A 17,059-nucleotide genomic window follows, 5' to 3' on the forward strand; every position below is an offset into this window, starting at 1 on the left:
AATAATGCGATCATCAACAATAAACAGCATACAAATCAAAGCTGCCAAAGCTTCTTTCAGAAAGACTCATGCACTCTCAGGTTACAATACTGAACCAGTCTGAATGAATCGTTCACTGAATGAACTCAAAATAAAGAAAAAACTTGAAAATTGAGAAATTTAAATCAACATTATTACAGATTTGTTAATATAACAATTTATAGTTCAAAAACATGCAGTACAATTACAAAATCTGGGGTCAGTAAGATTTTTAGTATTTATGAAAGAACTCTCTTATTCTCACCAAGCCTACATTTATTTGATCAAAAATATAGTAAAAACTGTAATGTTTTGAAATATTACAACTTTAAATAACTGTTTTCTATTAGAATATATTTTAAAATGCAATTTATTCCTGTGATGCAAAGCTGAATTACACCAGTCTTCAGTGTCACATGATCCTTCAGAAATCATTTGAATATGCTGATTTGCTGCTCGAGAAACATTTATTATTATCCATGTTGAAATCCAGGTTTTGCTGCTTAATATTTTTGTGAAAATACTTTACTGTCACTTTTGATCAATTTAATGTGTACTGAATAAAAGCATTAATTTCTTTCCAAAAAATCTTACTGGCGCCTAACTTTGAAACAAAAGTGTACATGAATGCATATAAAATTGAAGTAATTTTAGTAAATATTTTACATCTTGAATTTGATTGCACCTGCAGAAAGCAGCTGAGTCACTGCACCACAGACGGCAGGGAAAATCACAGCGATGCACCACAGCGCTGAGATAGCAGCACACCTCGGGATTCTGCCAACACACTCACAAGCAAAATACAATCCTGCTCTCAGGGCAACAAACACCTTCATGTACCACACACCCCCATGGGAGCCTAAACAGCAATCATCAGTGATGTCTGTGCTGCAATATTCATGACAAATTAATTTGTTCTTGTAAGCTATAAAGCCTGACTTTCAAACGGGGATCCAGGCGTAAGCTCCTCTGCAGTAAAGAATAGCTGCTTTATTAGCTGAAACAAGAGTAAAACCCATTTAAAAGCTTTTATAGGGTGATTTTCAGTAAAATTTCTGATTATTCTGACTATACACTCTCAGTCAAAGGATTAGGATCTGAACGATTTTTTTTTTGTTTGTTTGTTTGTTTTAAAAGAACCCTCCTATGTTCACCATGGCTGCATTTATTTATATTCCTATTCTATTTCTATTCCCATGATACAAAGTTGAATTTCCAACATCATTACTCCAGTCTTTAGTGTCACTGATCACTGAGAAATCATTCTAATGTGCTGATTTGCTATTAAAGAAACATTTCTTATGATCCATGCTGAAAACAGCTGTGCTGCTTCATATTTTTGTGGAAACGGGATACTTTTTTCAAGATTCTTTGATGAATCACCAAAAGAACAGCATTTATTTGTAATATAAATATTTAGAAACATGTCTTTAATGTCACTTTTGATCAAATGATGAAAAAAAAAAAGGATTCAATTCTTAAAAAATAAAATCTCACTGACTCTCAAACTTCTTCTTTAAAGAAAGTGTTAAATTACATGATTCAATGCTGATAAGGATACAATGAGCAAATCTTATGAACTCGTGCTCCTTGTTGCTTAAAGCAAATGACAAAATACCTTCAGGCAGGTATGAAGTCATGGACAGGTGTGCTAAAAACCTAATAAACATACAATCTATTTAAAGACAAAGACCACTAAAAAACTCTTCAGTCAACAGTAAGTCAGCTGTGGTCGTTCTGTGGTTTCCTGACATCCAGATGTTTCCCAAATAGACCTGTACTGGAAGCTCAGGTGCAGTGAGCGAAGGCTTTATGAGTCAGTTCTCATTACCTTGTTAAAAGGTGGACACAGAGGGCTGACGGCACCCCGGATGACTCACAGAGCTTTGGATGACAGATTCATACTGTAAAAACCACTGCCGGGCCTTTCAATTACATCAGGGCCCCCCAAAAAACAGCTCCAGCATGCACAGCCACCTTCAGGGAATTTCTCTGTCATTCAAAGCCGATGAGTCACGGCCGCAAAACAGACAAGTGCCCGTCGAATGGGATTCTGTCAAACCTGCGTTAACTCTACTGCAAATCATAAGAGGAACTTGAATAAATCAGAAGTTGTAAATGAAGACACTCCGAGCGATAACAAAAGTATGCCAGGCACTGTTGGTAACGAGAGAAACCTGACGATCCCAGTATGGGTGGAAAACAGGAGATTATGGTGTTTTTTTCATTGGGAATAGAAAGTGTGTAGACCTCTGGCTAAGATAGTGACAAGTGTGGTGATTTTAGTTGGTGTAAGTGTAAGGTTAACTTATATACTTTACTTTTTAATGCATATAAATAAATGTAATATTTATAAACCATTAGTGTGGGAAAACTCAGAAACCTGCATTAGTAAACAATGTCTGTTCGCTTTAGCCTGTTGTTACTGAACTCAAAGATAGCATCCAGACAGAGCACACTTAAGAGTGCGCTTTGTACACCGAGGCATGGCGTCCTCCCCTGAGTCTAACATGAGATGCAGCTGACATTTTGTTCACTAAAAGCCAGCACTTACGGGCTCACCCAGTCTAAAGCATCCCTGTTATTGGTCCCCTAACAGATTGAGTCACCAGTCTGTCCCTATCAAGTGTCTCTGTCAGCCCATTACACTTGACCCTTAGTCCTGAACTCAGAGTCTTGCTTACAGCACAGTAGACTGCTGAGGCACATGGGACAACATACTGTACTGAAGGTAAGCTCATATGTACACTAAACAAACAACCGGGACAAAGAAGGGGGTCTTATGTAAGGGGGTCTGGAATGTCAGTACATGTTTGGATGGGGCTTTGCTTGGAGAACAAGCGTATTCATTGTTGTAATCGATTGAATGTTGTAAGCTGTCCTTGCATGCTTGGATGTTTAATGGTGGGATTGTGGGTAAGTGTTTACCTTCATCCTGTCCGCCAATGGCCTCCTCCAAGACTAGGCGGTTCATGCAGTTGATTTCCCATTCCTGAACGTCAGTGTTCCAGAGGGCTGGGATCAGGACACGATGCTGGGAGCTGGACACAAATACAACACAGTCAAACTTAGATATTGACTTTTTACATTTTCCACACTGATTTACATTGTTAGGGGGAAAAAATCATAATATTAATCAACAGCCCGTCATAAGTTTTCAAACAGGGTTTCAGGAAACCACAGGAAGCCTGCAAGAGGGTTCCGATTTTACATAATATATATTTTTTACAATCAATTCATAATATTAAAAAATGTAATTCTGCTTAGAAATCAATGCACTGTCAACTTTATAAAAAGCAAATATTTAAGTAAATGTTTTCCAGACAATTTACTTTAATGCAATGACAGTGTGAAATAGGGCTGCACGATTAATCGCATGCATTTGTCATGCGTGTCTCATCAGTAAAGCCGGTTCCGTGATTAGCGGTAAATGTCTGTCACCTGTTTTCAAACGGGAGTGGCAGTTAATACACAGAGCCGTAGTTCACTGACAAGCTACGCAATATTCTGTTCATAATTGAGATTAATCGCATTCGATTATGAACACGATATTGCGTAGCTTGTCAGTGAACTACGGCTCTGTGTAGTAACTGCCACTCCCGTTTGAAAACAGGTGACAGACATTTACCGCTAATCACGGAACCGGCTTTACTGATGAGACACGCATGACAAATGCATGCGATTAATTGTGCAGCCCTAGTGTGAAAGTCAAATATTGGTGAAATATTTCATTTTAATCTTGTTTTTTTATATATATAAATATAGTCAATTATAAATATAGTCAATTTTGTAGATACAGTATACAAAATACTTACAACGTTCTTATATGTATTATATATATAATTTTATTTATTATAAAAAAAAGCATTTATAATATTATTTGTAATATGCATTATAAATATGTGTGTGTGTGTGTGTGTATATATATATATATATATATATTATTCATCTATGTATTTAATTATAAGTATCTATTTATGTACTGTTTAAATATTTACTTGTATCATATTCATACATACATAATATTATATATATATGTATATATATATATATATATATATATATATATATATATATATATATATATACATACATAATATTATATATATATATTATATATATATATATATATATATATATAGATAGATAGATAGATAGATAGATGGATATTTATTATAATAAGTATAAATATTTATTTTAGTTATATTTAAATAATTATAAGTGTGTATGTGTTTGTGTTTGTATCAGGGCTCCCGGAGGGCTGGTGTCCTGCAGTGTTGAGTTCCAACCCTAATCAAACACACCTGACAAGCTAATCAATGTATTCAGGACTTTTTAAAAATGATGAACAGGTATACTGGATAACCTATGCAGATCACTGGCCCTCCAGGACCGGAGTTGACTAGCTCTGGATAATACAATACATTGAATTTTAATACTTTCCAGATAATACTTCCAGATAAGTCACTTAAGTTAGGAAACTCTTATTTAATTATAAAAATTATATAGCTATATAAAATATTATTTTTTAATCACAAAGTATAACTTAATTTTTATATGTAATAACATATATGGTCCTTCACAAGAGGACCATCATATCAGAGGGCCCTTGGCATCATAAAATTTGAAAACCCCTGCCCTAGGTGAAGTCAGCCAAAAAGGAAGATTGTTTTAGATGGATCTATATCTACAAAGTTTCTAAATCCGACAGTTTTATTCAATTTACACAAAAAATCTGGATCAAACAGCAGACGAAAAATAGTTTCCCTTGCTATTAAAAGCAAACACTATCCCTGTGAAATCAGCCCTCCTAGCAGAAGTAAACCTTGTCTGGCTGTGCTTAATGTCACAGTGAGTTACATAAGCCCTGAAGTGGCCTTGTCAGGGAAAAAGCGGCACACAAACGATCTGTCAAGACTTTGCAGTGGGCAACATGTCAACGCCACTGAATGGGAGGAGGGGGGGAAGTATTGTAAAAGAGTCCAAGGTCACCCCAGTCCCTTTTATGAAGAACTGACATTTTTCACAGTCACCGGTGATGGCTGATGGACAGCCAGCTAGCAGTGACGTCAATTGAGTCTCCCTGATTTAATGATTACATAACATAAGCTGTAAAAATCAGTCATCACAGCCCAAAAAAACAAAAAACAAACAAGAGTTATACCAGTTTCTTAAAGGCCAACTAAGCTGGTTTTCTCAGCTCAGTTTGATTGAGAACTCAGAGACTGGTTTGAACCACCTTAAGCTGTTATGCTGTTTCTGCAGGGATTTTAGGAGTTTTGAGGCAAACCTACTTGTTTCTTCTCTTTTCTTCTTTCTGTTTCCCTCTTTGGCCTCCTAAGCGAGGCGACCGCTTCGTTCTCAGACGGCTCAGTTCTCTGCCTAGCAAAGCTCTAATACTCTGAATCAGAGAGGAGCATTTAGGCTTGACCTTGTCGGCACTGACGTCGTGCCAGGCGAGCAACATGAACCCATTCCCTGATGTGTAGGAGCTTTGTGCTGACTGCCATCTGCATGTCAATACCAAATATCCTCTTTGAAACTGGCAAATGGCTTCGTTTGCCCTTATAATCCTGTAAAGTGGCTGACAAAGTGCATGGGCTTCACATGGGCATGGATGTTTTTTCACCAAGCCACAACAAATATTGTTTTTAAATGTTAATCGAAGATCTATTCAGAAAAGTGAGTTTTATTTGCCCACATGCATATAAAAGAATTCCGGATCACATGACAAAGGATTCTTCGGATTGGCATGACTCTGTTGCCATGACAATACACACTACTGAATAAACAGCAGCCATAGAAACAATTTAACAGCTTAACAATTGGCTTCATGTGTTTGAGGTCTATACTAATGAAAGCGGTACTCATGGCCATTTCACCATGGTGACTGTGACATCATCAAATAAACATATCCAGAGAATGAAACAAGTGCCACCGATTTATGTCTGAAGTGTACGTCACCATGAACCCTTATTGCCTTATTTTTTTTTTTTATCTCAGTAAATAAGTGTTACTTTTTTATAAACATAATATATAATTTCTAGAACTGCTAGACCAGGTCTTGATTGTTCCACTGTTATGAAGAGGGAGACATAATAATGAATCTGCTTGGCTTCAATTGATTTATTGGTGATCATATTGGCAAAACAAAAAGCAGTTAAAAATATTTGTATAATATTTGTTTTAAAAGCAGATTATATTGGGGCTTATTTATTTATTGTTATACTTGCATAGGTTTTAAAAGTTTTAATTAGATAAAAACTTTTAAATAAATAAATAATTTAATCTAGATTTAGTGCAATTTAGAGCAAAGACTAAATAAGAAATAAAATGGCTAATCAATACATTTAAAATATTGCTCATCAGAGTGATTACTAGCCTTATTAAAGATTTTTATTTTTATAAATTAAAGTAATTATTGGTAATATCATTATAAGTCAAATTCATATGTTGTACATTTGCATGACAATTATTAATAACTCTCAATACAGTTAATAATTAAGGGAGAAAATCCTTTAAGGAAAACACATTAATTTTTTTTATTTATTGCTTTCGGTCAATACTGGATATTTAATTGTTCATGCTCATTTCTTCTATTTTTACATTTAGATTAACTTTGCCATCATCTAATGCTCAAAATTAATCTTAAAACAATGGTTATTTAATAAATGTGATTATTATTAAGTTAAAATGTGATTTTTTGCACATCTCAAAACAAATATGCATTTTCATCCTGTACTTCAGTGCACTCACACATCCACAGGCACTCGCAGCAGAACAGGCAGTACTGCGGCCTCCTCACTCATGTTCATGATACGAGACTCGAGCAGCAGGATGATGGTGAGGCCGGTGCGAAATACAGCCTGCAGACCTGTAAAGAATGTAAAGAACTGATCAGATCAGGTTCAGGAAACCTGTTTGAAAACAATAATTTTCTATTCTTTTTAGTGACGCTTAAGACACATTTCTCCTTTGATATACAAACATGGCAGCTTGAAACTAGAGGTGTTATTATTCTAGAGTAAACAGGATAATGGGGTGTAATACCATGCAGCATGATAAGATCCCAAATGGCCAATACTGAGTCCCAGCATGGCAGCGAGGTGAAGAGAGTGAGAAACCACTGCATGATGAAATGCACAGAAGACACCCCGAGAGTCTCCTACCAGCAGAGAGACAACAACACACTCCTGTCAACATCTGACATTCATGCCACATTTGTATGAACAGGTTACATTCACACACACAAACAAACAAACATAAATATTTCTAAAGCTTGAAAGCTCCTGTCTCACGTTGTAATTTAATGGAAAAGAGCGATTGGCACATTTTGCTAAACTTCTCCATTTTTTGTGTTCCACACTACAAAGAAAGCCATTTGGGTTTGTTACATCATGAGGTTGATTAAATAACAATTTTTTAATTAGAATGTCCTTTCCATTAAGTTTTAGTATGTCACTTACTTTGACTACTTTGTGAGTTAACGGCGTCATCTTTTCTCCTATGCTGTGGTCTAATAGCTCAACTTTTCAGACAGCTGTGCTGAGTCAACACACAATGGGAAGGAGATCCCTTAAGAGTTCTCCAAGCTGCACAAATGCTCTGAGGGGGCGGATAGCCACCATTATAAAAAAAAAACAAAAAAAAAAACAGAAGAGCTTATTTGAAAGCCCTCAGGAAAAGGTCTATAAGACACAGTGACAAACCTATGAGGACGTTAAATGTGAGAGGCTTCTCAAGAGAAAGGCTGTGATCTACATAAACTCTAGAGGACTGAGACATTTAAACCACTGTGTGTAATGCAGCATTTGCCTGTTTTTCTATTCAGACATTTTTCTGATGAGAGTTGAGGTCAGAGTTTAAGACCTCTTCCTTAGTTTAGTAGGTCTCTCAGTTTCAGAGGAAGTGCAAAGGAAAGAGATGATTCTGCTGTTATGAAAGTTTGTTGGGATCCTGATCCTGTTTTAGATGTAAGAGGACAACCAAGTGCTGCTGTCATTAAAGCAAGAATATTTAACTGATATAACTGATAATGTGACATTTATTTGATTATATGTAGTCCATTACTGATAAAATTATGAAAAATGTAGTTTGTAACGAAATCTAGGTTACTCATTTTAGGTAATGTATTCTGAGTGTTTTAAACTTACCATTAAAAATACCATATTGATATAAAAAAAAGTAAAGAGAAAGAAACATTTTTTTTTTATATCAACATAAACTGCATTAAATTAGAGTTTCCCAAACTGGAGTGGGTTTGTGGGTTGATAAAAAAAAGGCAAATAATGAATTAAAACATAAAAATGTTAAATTATTTAAACACTCGAACACTAAAAATATATTTTTTTTATTTGTTTACATATAAACATATTTGTTTTATGTCATTGTGACCATTAAGCGACATCAAACTGTCAACATGCGAATGTGTTGTTAAATTATTGAACTATTCAACTATACATATTTCATGTCAGTACTGGATTTTTGGAATCTAATTACGTAAACCAGATTACATGTAATCAGTTACTACCCAGCTCTCTGTGCATGTGTATATGTATATGTATGTATGTATATCATTTTTAACAGGCAAATTTCAGAGCTTAATTTCATCTGTATTTAATAGGCAGAATAAATATTAATAAATAACATGTAATAATATTCATTAGCATTTTTAGAGTCATTTTTAATTAATATATATATATATATATTTTTTTTTTTATTGAGTGAGATTTTTTTCATTGAAAGAAATTGACCATAATTCTCACCAAGTGCTGGAAGAGCAGAGGTTTCCTGTGCTTCAAGAGATGGTGAAAAATCAAAGCTTGATGCTGAATCCTGAAAAAAAAGAAATTATGCAGATTAAAACAGATAAAAAGTTATTAACCAACCAATATGTCGCTTATTTTTAATTATTGGCATTTGCAAAAAAAACATTAAATTGGCTAAAGTGTGTTATATTTCCAATATCTTCCAACAGCTCTGTCATCAGATGTTTTCAGTGTAAACCTTTGTAAAGTAAGCGTTTATTAATGCATTTTATGTACAGCTGAAGGTCTTACTTCGTCAGAGTAGCATCAAAGAGCTCTGAGAGATACTTGGGCTTCTCTAACAGAGCAACCAGAGCCCAGAAAGCCTCTTCCTCAGACAGGATCATCAGGAGCACAGCAGCTATATAGGACATCCCTGAAGAGAAAAACAAACCTTGAGGCATCACATAGTCCCATTATAGCCAGAATGTCAAGGGCAAACTAACTAAATTAGCTCCACAGAAAAAATGCAAACAAAATTATGACCATGACATGCAATATCAACAAGATGGCACTTGACTGCCCTCTTGAGACCAAACCTCAGTATATACTGAACATAAAAAGAAAAGGGGCAAAGTTCAAGAAGATTTCAGTAATGCCAGTGACCTCATTTGTGGAAGTACAGGCAGTTCATTACCTTGTACGTATCCAATCTGGGGATTATATCGGGCAAATGCAGTAAGAACTCTGAAAAGTTTGGCCTGGCCCTCAATAGCCTCCGGACGGTCCCCCATGAGAGTTCGATGGGTGGGAAACGACCTTCCTATATAGACAAATATGGAACTATCAACTGAACTGCCAAAACATTTCAAACTATATACAAAAAGTTCTAGAAAGATTACATTCAAAAAGGCAAATGTTAAGATTAGTAATGTGAAGTAACGTAGTCTGTAGAAGTATTTCAGGCTTTTGTAGCTCAAAAGGTAGCGCATGGTGCCAGCAACTACAAGGATATAGATTAGATTCCCAGTGCCTTGGTGCACGTGGGTGAAAGTGTTGGCCATATGCATTAATGTACAGTACATGTGTTAAGTGTAAAGAGAAAGTGTGTTCATGCAGCGCCCCCATGTGGTGTTCAGAATATTGGCCAAGTTCAAACAAAAACACTGCCATCTGTGCCAAATTACTTCCGCCTGAAATTCCCATTCTTTCAAAAATGAGGCAGTCAACCACAGTTTTTAGCAGAAAAAAAACACAAAAACATAAAAAACAAAACCATACATTTTAATTATTAACATTTTATAAATTATTTGCCAAAATGTACTGCATATATTATATATATATATATATATATATATATATATATATATATATATATATATATATATATATATAAACAAAAACCATACATTTTAATTATTAACATTTTATAAATTACTTGCCAAGATGTACAGCATATTATATATATTATATATATATATATATATATATATATATATATATATATATAGTACTTTTTTTATTTCTGCACAATCAAAAATCCTTAAAAAACAAAAAATAGGATTGGTAATAGGCAATAGCTGTTTTTTTATATTGATAATAACATGAGCTAATGGTTAATAACAGAGTACCAAAATTTGATAATAATGGAGGCACTGATATTATGCGGCTGGAGTTATGGCTGCTGGAAAAACAGCTTTGCCATCAGAGGAATAAATTACACTTGAAAATACTTGTGTAACAGTAAATTGGATCTGTGCGGCTCTTAAAGTGACAGCAGGCTAATATTCCTGCTGCTGCTCAAACAACAAAAGACAAAGATTGATTTTATTTAGGCAATTGATTGATGGTTTTTTGTAGCTTTAATAAGAAACAAAGGAGGTTTAATTCTTACAGTGAAGACTATGCTGTTTTATTTTACATTCAATTATTCAATTTCTGTCAAAGGATGTTGAATACTTTAGACTTGCATAAAAAACTTAAAGAACTCTTTATACCATGTGTATCTTTTTTCTATTATATATGTCTATTTTTATTACTGATTGTTTAATTATTTTCAATAATTTTTGTTTGTTTTTTACTAACATTAGTTACCCTAGGTTTTATTCTGCTGAGAATTGTGGTATTTATATTAGTGTATTTTGAGTTTTATGTAAAATTTTGATGTTTTTGTTATTTACAGAAAATATATATTTGGTATACAGTATATATCTTTTTTTTAATCACTCATATAAAGTTTTGGTCATGTGGCCCACTCATAATCATGTTAAATAATTGTGATTACAATATTGACCAAAATATTGCCATAATCGAGCAGCCCTAATTTCAGTGGTCATCCAAAGGCACAACTCACGCAGGTCGAGGGCGATCTGTTTGAAGAGCGTTAGGTCAGCGCTGAGGAGATCCGAAGCCTGTCCGCTGCTGATCTCATTCTCTGTGTCCACTAGAGAGTCTATAGTGAGGACGATACTGTACTCACTGACTCCAAGATCAACCAGAGGTTTACGGATCTCGGCTTGACATGCCTGAAGTAAACAATCAGAATGGGTCATAAACAAGGCAAATGTCCTTCAAAGCACCACATTTCAAGTTTGCATAATAAAAATAGATTTTGACGGGGTTGCACACCTCATAATCAAAAGAGCTGGCAGCTCTGATACTGTCAATATTTAGGAGGCATTTCCAAACTCGTCCACGTATTGCTGGAGGAATACCAATACGAATAAACCTCTCGATCTGAAAATTAAACTGATTAAAAATTACTAAATGCATTCAAATATTACAGTATGTAAACCATTTTAAATGCAGTGTTGGGCAAAATTCATAATTTAAAATTTGACTGATTTTTTTGATGAGTGGAAATTGGGTTTGGAATGGGAGGAAGTTCATTTCATAAATTAAACAGAAGAATGTAATCTGCCCAACATAAATTTTGCTATAAATCATTAATTCTTATATGAAGAATAAAGTAGATGTATTTCTCTAAAGACAAGTGATTAAATATTACACTTACAGATAAATTTCTGTGAATTTAAATGGATTCTTAATTCTAAATGGTGCTCAACCATTAGCAAATGTAACAGAGCTATAAAGAGAAACATGTACACACCTGATTTCTGCAGATAAAACTGGCTCCATTCCAGTAACTGAGAAATTCACACAGTTCTTTCACTTTAACTGGATTAGGCTGTGGATAACTGAGGAAAACAGCTAACGTGTTAACTTACTTGCCAAGTGCATGCACATCAAAACATAACTTACAGCGTTCATTCATGTGAACTGATTTACTCTGAATTATATCTCGAGTTATGAAAACGAACTGAATTCTAAACTACTCTTGGTAACGTTATATTAGTAAACATCTACCTGTAGTCGTGACATCTGTGTCGGAGTTTCCTGTCTCTTTTCTTGCTGAGAGCAAAACCGAATTCATCAAACCCCACTGAGCTGCTCCTCCCGCTGCTCGAGCTGCTCGCTCTCCTCGACATGATTCTCCTACAATCAGTCTGATTTCATTCTGAACGCGCGTGCTTTCGTCTGCGCACTGTACACTGTAACCGACGCTTGAACTCAGCGCCAAGACTAACACAATGCAACTACTCTTCAAAATAAAAGCCTCGAGCCAGTAAACCAGTCACAAGAGCTTTTAAATACATTATATTAAACTTGACACACTGAAAAAATATATATATATAAAAAATCAAATCAAATCAAATTTCCTAATTTATTTAAATTATATTATATGTAATTAATTCAACAATGAAAATGCTAAATTAAATATAAAACACATTTCATCAAATCAGGAGGATTATATGAACGGTGACAACCTCTCACTCAACAATATAAAATTTCATTCAACACATTAAATACAATACATAAAATAAATACATTAATTGTGCCATATTTGTGATATTATTGTGATATATATTGTGATATTATTTTAAATTGTACATTGTTAAACTATGCTGTAAACTACTGTATGCCATAATGTTATATAAATAAATACTGTATGCTTCTAAACTATGTTGTTGTGATATATAAAAATCACTTGTAATCATGGCAAAATAGTTTTTTTATGTATCGATTATATAAACTATTGAACCATGTTTATATAAACTATTGAACCAACTGTACAGTAACTACATTGTTAAAGTATGCTGTTATGATACTGCCTCAAGCCAAGGCACCAGACTACCAAGGCTTGGCAGCTTTGCAAGATGCTAAGGCCACTGATGTCAGTCTGTCAGATGCTGAGCTGAGGAATGGAGAGGCCAAGACAGGAATCTCTAGGCTGGCTGTGGCAGAAACAGCTTTCACATGAACCTCTTGGGCGGCCATGAGAGGAAATTCTGGGACCACGATGACAGGTGACAGGGCATTTTAGGACTGTCTAGGTGCCACCAAGGCTTGCCAGCTCCAAAAGATGCTAAGGTGTGGAAGAGTCCGGCTTGGGTCTTGCTGGAGGAGACGCCGAATCAGATGGCAGCAATCTGCAGGAAAGGGGAGATGGGAGAGTCAGGTTATAATCTTTAATTTTGCACCTGCTGTCTTCGAGCCAGGCTCAAACCATTTGCCCCAACCTATCTTCAGCAGGTCCTTATTTTTGGGATAGCGTCCACACACCATTACGAACAGGAGCACTCCCAGTGACCACACAGTAGCAGGTTTCCCGTGGAACCTGCCCTCCATGTCGTATTCAGGGGGGAAAATACTCTGCTGTGCCAAAAGGAAAGATATTTTATTTGATAAGCGAGCTTCAGTACAGTGGAATATGGTTTAAGTAATCACTAGAATCCTAAACTTCACATTTGATGAATATTACATACCCCAGAAGAAGTCATAACCAGTTTCCTTCAGAAGATCCCCACAACTGAACAGTCGGATATGGTTTAATCACTAGAATCTTAAACTACAGGTTTGATGCATAATACATACCACAGAATCTATCATATCCAGATTCTCTCAGCAGGTCCCCACACCCGAAGTCAACTTCGTTGTTGTCAGTTGAAGCTGTACTGATAGGACTTTGGTGGACTTCCGATGGAGGGGTTTGAACCTGCTGTTGATTTGTAGGAGAGAGGACTTCACTGAATCACTGAATGTGGCCTTGTCCTCCACCTGCTTCTCAAAACTCTCCTTCCTCATCCTCTTTCTCTCATTTCCCTCACTAGCATTAATGAGCTGATGGTGGTACTCAGCCGCGTCGGTGCTGGATGTTGGGGGTGTACTTTAATGGGAGTTATACACCCGAGCGCTGCGACAACTCATTTTCTGAATTCTGAAAGCTGAATTTTCAGCAGCCATTACTCCAGTCTTCAGTGTCACATGATCATTCAGAATTCATTCTTATATGCTGATTTGGTACTTTATTATTACTGGTGGTGCTCAAATATTAATAATGTTTCTTATCATTGTGAATATTAAAAACAGTTTTTACTGCTTAATATTTTGTGGAAACCATAATATATTTTTTCATGATTCTTTAATGAACAAATTCCTTAAGAACAGCATTATTTATTATTTTGTTACAAATGACTTTGTGGTCACTTTTGATGAATTCAGTACACCCTTGTGAACGATAATTCCTTTATTTGATGCCTTTTAAAATTAACCTAAAATATTGCAAACTTTTAGCAGCCAGTGTATGTGAAGAAATTTAAAAAGAAAAAATTGTAGTGTTCTCACATGGTCTAATTTCATTGCATGTATCAATTTATCATTGCAAACATAAGTGTTTTGCATTTTTAATCCAAAAGTATCAGAAACTAAATGACAGACTGCCGTTAATATACCTTCACTGCATTCATTCCTGGAAGGTCAATGGAAATGTATGGTCAAATCGAGTGCATTGAATTCTTGAATTAAACATTCAAAACAGTGTGCGAGTTGTATACCATACTGTACATTTTGGAAATCTTATCAATTAGGCAATTTTTCATTTATTGCACAGAAACTTATTATTTCAATCCACTCAGAATACATTCTACAAGCACAAAATACAGGAAAATGCAATACAGAATTTCAAAACAAATAGCTGTTTAAAAACTAGCACTTTCTTCTGAACAGGTAGGAGAGGGCTGGTGTCCTTCAGTACCTAACAAAAAGTAAACTGCTTTCAATACACTGAACTGAATAGTTCTGGCACATAAAAGTGACAATGAAGAGTGAACTAAATGTTTTTACAGGAATTTGGTGCACATTGTTAAAATAATGACCTTCTATTGGATTCCTGGAGTCACAAAGTAGATTCCTTAAGGTCCTGTTCACTCTGTGGATCTGAGCCAACAGTAGGGTGGGGGTGTCTAGAAACACCTGATGAATAGAAAATATATTAAACACAAGAAGGTATAAACATGTTGATACAAACAAAAATAAAAAAACATCTCACTTTTCTCATCTCTCCTTTCTTGAATTGGTCTTGCACTTCCATGTTGTCTTCTAGGTTGTAGCATAACTTCTCTCGCACCTGCTCTAAAGCCTGCAATCCAATCCACAAAAAGTCCTTTTCCCTCTCCAAGTCCTTCATCTTCTTCACCTGCAAATTAAACTCATGCTCTTAAATCTTAAAAAACAATCAATTTTGGAGTTGTGTTATTGCATGACTGTCAGCGACAATATTACTGTTTGTTTCCATAGTAGCTTCAACAAAAAAAAAAGTTCTCACAATCGCTTTGTGAAGAGTAAACAAAATAAAAATAGATCACAATGTGTGTTAAGTAGCTGTGAACTTTGAATATTCCCCTCAGAGCTGGACAGGAATGTCATGATGAACTGTGATAGCTGACATCTGTGGATATGAGAATTGCTGGTTTAAAAAAAACAACAAATTTACATCTACATCTTAAAATTACAGATTACCAACTTAATATACCATAAAAACTGCAGTACATACATTGCATGACTAAATGTATGCTTGTCACCTTTTCTAAAGAATATGAATGTGTTTAGTTCATCTAATAATACTATATTCAATTCAGTTACAGTATATTTGAATCACTTCATCTAAAAGCATACATAGAACAACAACAACAAAAAAAAACTATTAGAAATAAGCAAACATACAAGAAAAAGCAAACTAACCCAGAGGAAGAACTGCAATGCATCCAGACTGTTAGGACTGTTCCTGAGAGGGACAATGACCACTGTGTAAGATGCCATTAGAGTTGCTAAGGAAAGCAAAGCTTTATATTTGAGGAGATGAGAAGAGAAGCAGGGACAAAGAGAGAATAGAATAACAGAGGCAGATGTTTTGCTGAAACCCCACCCTTGTGACAGAGGCAGGTCAAAGTGTACAGTTTGCACAACTGCTAATAAAGAATGACAAAACTCTTCACAAATGCAAACAATAAAAATGTATTAAAATGACTTTCCACACTGAACAAATGCACACTGGCATTTAACAAGAACACATAAAACTGCTTTAACATGAAACACTTTTAAAGTTGCATCACACAACAACCTCTTAAACATTCAAATGTCAATACAAAATGTAGTTTTAAAAAAACAGCTCAAATCTGTTAAATGATGAGATCTTTAGACATTTAAATTTAACAGTCCAACATTCAATCTTTTAGACACTTTTAGCTGGTTTGCCTTTAAAAATGCACATTTAATCCTGCACTATCTGCCACCAACTCATCATTTGTCCTTCTCTCTGTCTCATGGCGTTCTCGTCATTGAGTAGGTATGGGGCGAGGTCCAGGGTGAGCAGACAGCTAAACATGCATTCATCAAACTGTAACAACCAAAAAAATAAATAAATAAAAAGAAGAGGTTAATGACAAATGAGACAATTAAGATCTGAATGAGACTCATTAAAGAAGACCCCCTTTAAAGACTTTTAAATAAACCTGATAAACCGATTTTGTAAATATTATAATAAAATATTATTTCCAAATATTATGTTAAATTTTGTTGCACTTTCCTGCATTTATTGAGCTATAATATAATATAATAGACGGATAATGACACTAAGTAAATATATTGGACACATTTCTTCAAAACCGTGTGTAGCATGTTAACCATCTACACTGAACAAAATTATAAATGCAACACTTTTGTTTTTGCACCCATTTTTCATGAGCTGAACTCTAAGATCTAAGACTTTTTCTATGTACACAAAAGGCCTATTTCTCTCAAATATTGTTCACAAATCTGTCTAAATCTGTGTAAGTGAGCACTTCTCCTTTTCTGAGATAATCCATCCACCTCACAGGTGTGGCATATCAAGATGCTGATTAGACAGCATGATTATTGCACAAGTGTGCCTTAGGCTGGCCACAATAAAAGGCAAC

At 35.0% G+C, this 17,059-nt stretch overlaps 2 protein-coding genes across 6 annotated transcripts in view; both read right to left on the reverse strand.

Annotated features, from left to right (window-relative positions):
- Positions 1-12,382, reverse strand: part of LOC109064490 (USP6 N-terminal-like protein) — a 30,219-nt gene extending 17,837 nt beyond the window's left edge. For 4 of the 5 annotated variants that reach the window (XM_042715319.1, XM_042715318.1, XM_042715321.1 and 1 more), the window contains exons 1-10: positions 12,132-12,382; positions 11,875-11,962; positions 11,394-11,513; positions 11,119-11,290; positions 9,463-9,588; positions 9,078-9,201; positions 8,784-8,853; positions 7,069-7,183; positions 6,775-6,892; positions 2,947-3,059 (exon numbers count right to left, since the gene is read on the reverse strand). In XM_042715319.1, coding sequence (XP_042571253.1) covers positions 2,947-3,059; positions 6,775-6,892; positions 7,069-7,183; positions 8,784-8,853; positions 9,078-9,201; positions 9,463-9,588; positions 11,119-11,290; positions 11,394-11,513; positions 11,875-11,962; positions 12,132-12,253 — 1,168 coding nt within the window. In that variant the 5' untranslated portion in view covers positions 12,254-12,382. The remainder of the gene's footprint in view (positions 1-2,946; positions 3,060-6,774; positions 6,893-7,068; positions 7,184-8,783; positions 8,854-9,077; positions 9,202-9,462; positions 9,589-11,118; positions 11,291-11,393; positions 11,514-11,874; positions 11,963-12,131) is intronic. The other variant, XM_042715320.1, reaches the window with a different exon arrangement.
- Positions 12,383-14,688: 2,306 nt separating this feature from the next.
- Positions 14,689-16,018, reverse strand: LOC109053024 (suppressor APC domain-containing protein 1-like). Its single transcript, XM_019070456.2, has 4 exons — positions 15,846-16,018; positions 15,154-15,300; positions 14,981-15,077; positions 14,689-14,859 (listed from the first exon to the last, which is right to left on the reverse strand). Exons 1-4 carry the CDS (start codon positions 15,921-15,923, stop codon positions 14,804-14,806), a joined length of 378 nt encoding a protein of 125 aa, XP_018926001.1. The 5' UTR covers positions 15,924-16,018; the 3' UTR covers positions 14,689-14,803.
- Between the last annotated feature and the right edge of the window lie 1,041 nt (positions 16,019-17,059).

Source organism: Cyprinus carpio, chromosome A25 (genome assembly GCF_018340385.1).
Source record: "Cyprinus carpio isolate SPL01 chromosome A25, ASM1834038v1, whole genome shotgun sequence".
Taxonomy (NCBI): Eukaryota; Metazoa; Chordata; class Actinopteri; order Cypriniformes; family Cyprinidae; genus Cyprinus; species Cyprinus carpio.

Coding starts and splice junctions, on each gene's coding strand:
- LOC109053024 (XM_019070456.2), bottom strand. CDS start 15,923: ATGGCATCTTACACAGTGGTCATTGTCCCTCTCAGGAACAGTCCTAAC. Junction 15,078..15,153: donor AGAAAGGAGAGATGAGAAAA/GTGAGATGTTTT, acceptor TCTATTCATCAG/GTGTTTCTAGACACCCCCAC. Junction 14,860..14,980: donor CTCCAGGAATCCAATAGAAG/GTCATTATTTTA, acceptor ACTTTTTGTTAG/GTACTGAAGGACACCAGCCC.